At 39.6% G+C, this 10000-nt stretch overlaps 1 protein-coding gene across 1 annotated transcript in view; it reads right to left on the bottom strand.

Moving 5' to 3' along the window:
* pacrg (PARK2 co-regulated) overlaps nt 1-10000 on the bottom strand; it is a 114741-nt gene that overhangs the window by 51009 nt on the left and 53732 nt on the right. The window contains exon 3 of the mRNA XM_017475448.3: nt 9790-9961. Within this exon, the coding sequence (XP_017330937.1) occupies nt 9790-9961 (172 nt within the window). The remainder of the gene's footprint in view (nt 1-9789; nt 9962-10000) is intronic.

Here is a 10000-nt window from a genome sequence, read left to right as displayed (position 1 = left end):
TAATCCTTTACAGTTTTCCAAATGGGTTTTCTTAGTTAAATAATACACTTGTGCTTAGGCCATGGCTTAAACAATATAATATATATAGTTATAGTTTTACAGAATTGAATATAGCACCTTTGATTAGTTTGTCTATTTAATCACAGGCAGAGATTACAGAAACTTTACTTATAAAGTCACCAGGGTTCAGCATTAGATGTTGCTATGTAATGACTCCTTTGTGAGGATGTACACACAGACACATATTCAAGGCCAGAATAATCTGAATATCATAACGAAAGCTTCAGCTTGGAAAGCGGTACAACACTAAAAGGACGGACCAATACGGTTCTCTGAAGGGCCACTTCAGCGGTAGTACGATAAAAATGGAATAAAAATACCTGGTTCTTTAATGCGACGTATACAATGACAGATATATAGATTTTCTCCCCACTAAGCACTCCGAATTTTGAGAGCATCTTATATATTGCGCAGACTTATTGTTCAGAAAATGTAGTATATAACTTTGAAAGTGCGCTCAGGAGTGTAATGTTCTCGTTATGAGTTCCACATCCAATAATAGGTGCTGGGCTTCCTTTACTCACCTGTAAATCATCACCACAGTGGACCTTTATGGAAGTTCACGGTCAAAAAAAAAAGAAAAGAAAAAGCAATAGATAAATAATGTAGGTTACACAGCCACGGTGCAGTCAGGCACAGAGAGACTGAGATGGCAGAAGTGCAGGTGCTTTTAATTTCGGCTGTCCCACAATCCTCAGTCCAAATCTACGGCCTGAGGCAAAATAGTGTTGGGGATTCTATAGAATTTGTGAGGCACTAAGCCAACACAAACTTCTGAAGGTCCAGTTACATTAAATTCTTTGTTTACCGTTATCTTTTATTGCTCTACCATATAAGGAATAAAACACCACAGCGCCGTGTTGTTAGTGAAAAACAATCAACATGAAGCGGAGATGTTGTTCACACCCCAAACTGGATCATTTTCCGATAAGAACACACCCTGAAGTGTTTTATTCCCCTTACACCACGGCCCCTGGGATTCCAATGATTACAAGTTTTAAATTATTACCATTTTTAAAAAAACTGTTTACACAGTTGAGCTCATAAATTTACATATTCCTCGCAGAATCTGCATAATGTTAATCATCTTAAAACATTGTAAGCTTTTGAACAGGATCATTAAAGTAAACTGTTATTATTTTGTTTAAAGATCTTGTTTTTTTTTTCATTTAGTACTGACCTTCAGTAGGACAAAATAATTTACACCTCATCATCCTGTTCAAAAGTTTACACCCCCCACCCCTCCCCTTCCCCACTTATGTATCATGCTGCCTTCTTGAGCATCAGTGAACGTTTGCACCTTTTGTAATAGTCGTGTACGTGTCCCAACATCATATAGCGACTGTCGGAAAGGGGTGAAATATGCAGAAGATGCTGGAAAAGTAAAGAATGTTCAGTAATTTTTCTGAAGAACAGTGGGTGGTTTAACTGCTCAGGACAAACAAGGGACTCATGAAGAACTTTCACAACACACAAACACACTCGCGGATCCTCCAGGTAACGACACACGGGGGTAATAATCAAGCGTATGTATTGGTTTTTTGAACGGGTTCATGTGTGTGAATTCAGTTATTGTCTTGTCTTGTGGACTTTATGTAAACATCTGTTATGCGAAGTAGTTTATTCAGGGCAGCAATAAATAAAAAAACAACATGCAAAATTTTATGATCTCTCTCTTTTTTTAATTATTAACATTTTCTAGATTCTGCAAGGTGTTTGTAAACTTATGACCTCATCTGTAGTTACAATCATTGGGCCTCATTTATCAAGCTGGATACAAACGCATTAATGCAGAAATCTTTCATATGAGCTTTTACAGGAAATATGTGGTATTCATGAAAATGGCATAATTTTAGGGAAAATCTTCGTAACCTACTCCTGCCCCAGGGCGCGAGTAAAATTCAGCTGTTGTCGAGGAGGAACTGCACTAATCTAAAAACCCCACAGCTTTGTCATGTTAACACGAATCCAGAAGGTGCTCTGTCTTGAAGACACACTGTTGGAAAGTGTACTGTTTTGTAGTTTTTGAACAACGCACCAGTTTTATATGAAACGTCCATGCTAATAAAGTCCTGGTCTAAGTTGTCTAAGCAGAACGAGTGAATTAATATCAACTATTAATGCTGACACTACCGTCCAAGCTGCTGTCCAATCTGAATTGAGCACGCATCAGCACCGTGGTATAAATAAGGGAAAATTATTTTATGTCAGTTATTCAGCTTATACCCCAGTGATTTGCAAACATCATTAATGAACAAAATGTTGCACATTTTAACGGTTTATAGTTAGATTTGATGCGAGACAAACTAGTTCCTGTTATCACTTACGTTAAAGCTGCGATAACCAGTTGTTCCCTCACCCCCCAAGCCCCCCCCCCCACTTCTCCTCTCTCTCAAAAACACATCTTGTCATTTTACCAAGAACCCGGAAACTCCTGTTCTGATGACTCTCCCATGCTGCAAAACTTTCCAAAGCGTGTCCCCACTTCAACGATTCTAAATATTACTTTGTTAAAGAACACATTTATTAAACCTGTTTATTATTAGTCTTAGATTATGTGCAGCATCTGTCGTACAAGTCCCTGTGTGCGAAACAATGCTTTAATATTAACCTGCCATTCATGTTACAGCCAGAACTACCGTCCGAGCCGTGCGGTTATACTAAAATAATGCGCACCTTCTGCCCAATAAGATTGGAGAATTCAACTGTACTGTGGAATAAATGCAGTTATTTGCGCTGTTAGAAAAAGAACACGACTTTCTGTTAAAATTGAGTCACTTGGTGTTAAGACCGGTCGCAACGTACGTAACCTAAGTGCAATTTTTGATCAAAATTGGGTTTTAAATTACCACATTCACAGCACATTTCTAATGCCTCATGCTGTGTGCACTCTGCGCCATGTTACGTCAGGTTCACATTTATTTCTAAATTTGAAAAAAAAAATAGCAACCTGAGTCACTCGAACAGCCACTGGGTAAGAACAGGAAAAAACATGAGCTATGCTGAATGGTGGAAATTAATTATTATAATATAATAATAATAATAATCTAATCATTAAACACACCAACAGTATGACTGCAGTACGATGATATAACACAGAAAAAAAACTCCCTTCTCACACATAATGAACTGCCTGGAACGCATTACCTCATTAGTAAGACTAATGTCCAAATCAGATGGATGGCCTGAAGAGAACACATTAGCCAGTTTTATGATTTTGCTGCTAGGCTTTGATCCTGACATAAATAATGTCAAAGAGATCTGTTAAATGCTTATACGCATCAAGACGCTGGTTTCTCCGAGGAATCTCGCTAGTTTATCAGCGTCTGTGTTCAAGCGCTATATTGAAAAATGACATTTCCCTCCATTGAGTAAAACATCCAGATCTGTGCGTTCATCTGTAAATGATTTAGGTGAAAGTAAATGTGATAGGTTTGGTTAACAGCCGCTTCCTCTAAAGTTCCGCAGAGTGCTCGTGATCGTTCTCGGCCTGAACGATTGGAGAAGCCCCGACGCTATTACAATCTTCATTCCATTTTTTTCTAAGAGTACATTGTGGCCTGAACTCTCTCACGGATAGAATCCCAAAAGACTGCGATTTCCAGTCATTTGAACAGTGCGTTTGCTTCAGTCATACAGTAGAATCTCGTTTCTCATCGTCTGAGTCAGCTACACTGCTCATTGCTTCTCATATTCTCAAATAAATTCTCCTACGGCGTTTGGATCGAAATGGCTTCAGGATTCCTCCGAGTAGATGGAACCTTCAGCGGTAATTCAGTACAGTCATTGGTGTTGGGCACGGGTGGACAAAGTACCGAGAAATTATACTAAAGTGAAAGTAGAGATAACGTGTCAAAACCTTACTAATCCAAAAAAATAACTCAAATAAAAATAAAAAAGTTACTACATTCAAATGTACTCAAGTAGTAAATAAGCACATGTTTAAAAGAAACTGATGAAATACCTTATTTTCATGTTTACATGTGAAAAGTAACTTTTATTACATGCTAGAAGATGATCTTTCAGTCAGTACAGGAGGTTTTGTGTGTGTGTGTGTGTGTGTGTGTGTGTGTGTGTGTGTGTGAGATTTGCGATGCGACTTGCAATGTTTTTTGTGGGTTTTTGCATACTTGAACTGGTGAAAATGCAATTGTACAAAATAGTTTTTTCCATTTTGTCTTTCGCAGTGATGTTTGTTGGTAAAAGAGACCTGTTAGCTGTATTCATGTTCGACGCATGTGAATCGAAGAGCGCTTTGGCTAAACGAGTGTCGTGAGGATGTCACATGACGCATCTTGGCCCGAATCTGCGTAAAACCTGCGGTAATTTTGAAAAATTGCAGCTCCTCCGAATATTACAGAGTTTGCTTGATTTTGCATTAATTTCTCTGATCGCAAAATCCTGGAGGGACTGAATTTCATTTTAAAGCAACTATGCCGTTTTGCCTGAAAACATCATTCACTCTCTGTCGGTCATACAGTATGCATGGCCAACACTAAATAGTTTGCTAATAAATGAATCCAAAGTCAAATAAGATGTAAATACCCAATATTTACCATTAGCTAGAATTTGACTTGCTACCTAGCCTTGTGTTTCTTAGCTACTATTTATATTTATTGATGCTAACCTGGCAGTAGCAAAGAAAACAGGCTAGCTTCGATAAACATTGCCATGTTAGAAAACTAGCAAAACTTACCTAAACATGCTTTTTCAAATGAGATAGATGGAGTTTTTGCCTTCTATAGAGGCAAAGGACATGCCTCATTTTATACCCGGCTTTTCTAACATCAGCATACTGAAATATTTTACTGAGGTAGGGCCGGTGACTTGTCTACATTCAAATGCGCGTGGAAAGCTACAACACTAACTGCATTGTGTAGCATGAGAATGTCACTGAAGATGATGCGTTCCTATGATTCTTGATAGTTTCCTGGTGAACTTGATAGTTTGCTAAAACTGAGCCATTCGATTAATATATAGCGTACAGTCACTGGCTGGATGAATAGAACAGACCTTCAAGATTTTTCATCAGTAAAATGCACATTGTTTTTCTTGGAAATGTAATTAAGTAATAGTACAAGTATTAAATTTCAACAACAATCAAGTAAAGCATAAACATGCCAAAATGATCCATCGGAATAGCAACGAAGTACAATTACTCAAGTATTTTGCACCCATGGTGTTCTCTTCTTTATTGATCTTTGGTAGGGAAAAAAATATGAAAAAGTGACTGCAATATTAAAAATAAATAAAGAACTTGCAGCGTTGGGGATACACTCCAACACAAGTTAAAGACCAGGCTGTGTAAGGCTCTATTTCTGTGCAGGTGCAAACATAATTTAGCAGCATAATGCTGGTTTATTGCTAATTTCATTGGGTGTAAATCTTTTTTCCCTTGTTCACTTCCAGTTACTATTTTCATTCTTCATAGTGTAAATGTATTTGAACAAAAATATCCTAAAAAAAACACTCATTTACAGCCTTAAGTCTATTTGCGTGCTGTGCTATCAGCTTGGCAGACCTGTATTTGGGATCTACAGTACCATTCCTTTCTGCTTTGTCAGGTTGGATGAGGAGCATCCCTGTATCTCTATTTTCAGATCTCTCCAGAGATGTTCAGTCAGGTTCAAGTTCACTCAAGGACATTCACAGACGTCTGTATTGCTTTTGTCTGTGTTGCCTTGGAATCTTCAGACCTGAGGTCTTGTTTCTTATGGCCTGACAGTCCCCTGAGTGTTTTTTGGACAAGCGAGTTGTCCCATGACTTCCGTCTGACTGCTCTACCATAAAGACATGATTAGTGAAGTGCTGCAGAGATGGCTGTCCTTCTGACAGACTCTCTCATCTCCACACGGGACCTCTGGAGTTCTGTCAGTGTAAACTTCGGGTTCTCGATCACGTCCTTGACAAACTCCGTGGTTTGCTCAAGCGGGCTCGGGAACTGGCTCTAAGAAGAGTGTCGGTGATTCCAAATGTGTTCCATTTAAAAATAATAGAGGGCACTGTGTGATTCACAACCTTCCCTGGATTAGCCATGCTACAAACCTTTCTCAGGGGTCTGTGGACAATTCCTTTGACCTCATGTGTGGGGGGGACGGACATGACAAAGTGTTCAAGGTGTTGACATGGCCTCCAAATTCCCCAGATCTCAATCTGACAGAGCATTTGTGGGACGTTCCGGACAAACAAGTCCGATCCATGGAGGCCCCACCTCACAACTTACAGGACTTAAAGGATCTGCTGCTAACGTCTTGGTGCCAGATACCACAGCACACCTTCAGAGGTCTTGTGGAGTCCACGCCTCGGTGGGAAAGAGCTGTTTTGGCAGCACAAGGGGGAGCTACACAATATTAGGAAGGTGGTTTTAATGTTATGGCTGATCGGTGTATATTTGTAGAATATAGGTTTAGAAAGAATACCGGCTTAAAGCTCTTGCACAAGAGTATCTCGGGCAGTGCTGGGGTTTGAGCTCAACCTTCCAACCTTCCTGAAAAAAGGTACTTCTATAACATCATGCCTCTATATTAATGCACTTGTAATTATGACTAATACAAGTCTAAAAATAAAGGGATTAAAAAGCATTGTCATCATTAATATGGTGACGATTTACCGGAGATGTTTATTTAACATTTTTGGAAGGAGTCTCCAGTGTCGGAGCTTTGTAACAGTGAGAGGTAAAGAGAAAAAGGAACAATATATAATGTTTATAGCCGCTAACCCTACAGCCCTAACCCTAAGTGACAACAGGAACGTGTTTTTCAGACACAACATTAAATATAAATATAAATGGACAAAAGGCAATGTATTTTTCTTTAATAGATGAAGAATTGCTGTGGTATAACAAGAATAATAAAATACTTTGTGATGTGCTGTTATTTAAATGTAATCAACTCTGGAGTGGTAATGGCCTGACACAAAGCATCACACTGCCCGCTCATCGATCATTCATAATCATATACTAGAACTGTTCATATACTAGAACCTCACAACAGTATTGATCTGTTGTATAATTTACTTTAAGTTTGTTATACTTGAAATGAAAATAAACTAATATTGAAGAAATGAATCTGTTGATTTGACACATGAGCCTCATACCAGCGCATCGGTCTCATTTCCTGTCAGTGCTGAATTGATACAGTCCACCAGCTCCATTCAGATGTTTCATTCAGTACGACTCGCTCACATAGTCTTCATTCAAACACAAACATTGAAATTCTAATTACCAAACCACGGCACACCATTTTCCCCAGGTGTGACATTTAGCCCGGTGGATTGTTCAATAATTCATCTTTCTCGTGTGGAAGGATGGAGCGCAGGGATGGGAGAAGGAGGGAGGAGGAGGAGTAGGAGGAGGAGGAGAGGAGAAAGGTGAGAAGGGAACGATCTATCAGGCACGCATCCGCCTGCAAATCTCTTGGAATAAAGTAATCATTAATTCATGTGTCAGTGTGCTGCATATTGAACTCTAAAAGCAAGCGACCTTGGGCACCAACGCCTTCTCTAAATGCCAGAGCTGGGTGACATTTGGAAGGTTTTAGTAACTGCGTTGAGTCAAATTTCTGATAGAAATATATCTGCAATATTAGTCAACCTCCAGAAATACAGTTGCAATCAAAATTATTCACCCCCATTGCAAATCAGGTTTATTGTCAAAATTAAAGCTTGACTGCATGAATCACATTACTGACCAATTATTTAAAAGTTTGTAAAAGTTTTTAGAGTGTAAAAAAAAGTCTGAATGTTGAAGTAGCTGCAACGCAAACATTCAGTTAATGTCTCTCTCTTTTTCTCTCAGTAGTAATTAGCGTAGGTCCAATAAGGAAGAGGGCACTTAACATTCCATTATCACCGCTGTGTACATGTGTGTGTTCGAGTGTGTGTGTTTGAGTGTGTGTGTTCGAGTGTGTGTGTTCGAGTGTGTGTGTTCGAGTGTGTGTGCTTTCATAAGAAGCAGATATATTGCTATGAGAAAATGGTGTGAGTTGGAAGAGGATTAGAAGTTGTGGGATACCTTCAAAGTGTGTATGTGTGAGAGTGTGTATAATTGAGAGTGAGTAGTTCAGACAGAAGTGTGTGTGTGGGGTGTGTGTTAGATTTCATGGCCAAGGCCTAAGGTCACTGCATTAAGTGTCTGCCAATGTAAGTACAGTCAGCTCCAGGATTATTGGTAAAGATGGGTAAGAAAGGTAATGAAAAAATATCTGTGGTAAATTAGCATAAATCTAACATTTAATTGAAGAAACTTGTAAAGGAAATTCAAATAAAACATACATGTGTCACAATTATTGGCACCTCAGAAATTCTTATGAACCCTTGGGGGAAAGTGCTATTTGCCCTCTTCCTCATACATGAGCTCACAGACATCCCTGATTGGCTAGTGTCCCTGTGATTGACAGGAGAGAGAGAGTATGGCATCCCTCCCACTCAGAAAGCACAGCCAGTTTTGCTCTCTTGGACTCCCAGCCACAGATGGTTGTGGCATCGTCAGGATTGAACTCACAAGCTCTGGGAAAATGCCACCCGGGGCCTTGTGATCTCATTATTGAGAGGGAAAGCAAGAAATTCTGCCAACACCCTTAGAGCTTAAAACAGTGAGATCTTGGCCTTGCACCAATGCTGAGTACAAACTCCTGCACCCTTGTCTAAATTTTTTTTTACTTTTTTCCTCGCTGTGTGTTTATCATGGACTGAGGAGTCTTTTTTGCTTCAGCTCTGATCGAGCAGGAAATTTCATCAGCCAGGGACTCACTGACAGATTTCTAATCACCACCATCCCAGTATCATCTCTTCTCTGGGTCTAAGCATTTGATGATCATCCCTTTAGTTCAGGAGGAATTGTCAGCCAGATAATTATTCAAAAAACAAAGATAAATCAGCAGATTTTGAAGATCAGCATTTGTCATGAAGAGGTTCTTTCATTGTTGGTTATACATTCGTTCACGGACATTATTCTGTTATATCCCTGACTGGTGACAAGGGGACAGATAGTAAAGTAACACACTTTAAACACTTTGAACCTCTTCTTGTGCCACTGGTATAATACCATCACAATTTTTACATATGATTAGATATTTGATTAAATATCAAAAATCTAAAAGGTGGGCATTATAGCTGACACCTACATGAAAAGTGACAGCTATAATGTAAAGTGTTACATCTCTACATGGATCACAGTCCATCCATTATCTATTCCGCGTATCCTACACAGGGTCGCAGGGATCCTGGAGACCTCTCCCAGGAGACTCAGGGCACCCTGGACGGGGTGTCAACCTATCACAGGGCACAATCGTACACACACTCAGACACCCATGCATACACTACGGACAATTTAGATGTATATGGACTGCGGGAGGAAAGCGGAGTACCCAGAGGAAACCCCTGAAGCACGGGGAGAACCTGCAAGCTCAGGGCAGAGGAGCGAATCGAAGCCTGTATCAAAGTCTTCTCTGTTAATGAGTTTTATCTGGGAAGTTTTATTTAGTATGAAATACAAATCCATGTCAATATCCTTCCTTTATCGTTATGATTATTGAGAAATGTTGTTGTGTCTTCCCGACCAAACCTGATATTAACTCAATTACTATGGGTCTTTATGTGGTTTGTGTTTTCGCTGCTTTCAGTAAATCAGAACAAACCTTAATCAGTGAAGAAAGTTTGAGGGAAAGTTTGACCAAATTATATTGCATTCATTTGAAGGAATGAAAATGTCTGTGTTTATGTTCGACTCACTCTTTATGGGGATGACGAGCTGAGGGATGACCGGCAGGATTTTGGTGCCGCCGTGTTCCAGCATGTCGTGTACACCCTGCCGGGCGAAAAACTCGTACGGGTGAGACGTCTCACACAGACCATCGAAGAACAGCGGCAGGTAATGGTGATAGTCCAGTTTTTCAATCTCCACCTGATCAATACACACACACACACACACACACACACACAC

The sequence above is a fragment of the Ictalurus punctatus genome, chromosome 9 (assembly GCF_001660625.3).
Source record: "Ictalurus punctatus breed USDA103 chromosome 9, Coco_2.0, whole genome shotgun sequence".
Taxonomy (NCBI): domain Eukaryota; kingdom Metazoa; phylum Chordata; class Actinopteri; order Siluriformes; family Ictaluridae; genus Ictalurus; species Ictalurus punctatus.
This window is presented reverse-complemented; position numbering and strand designations above follow the sequence as displayed.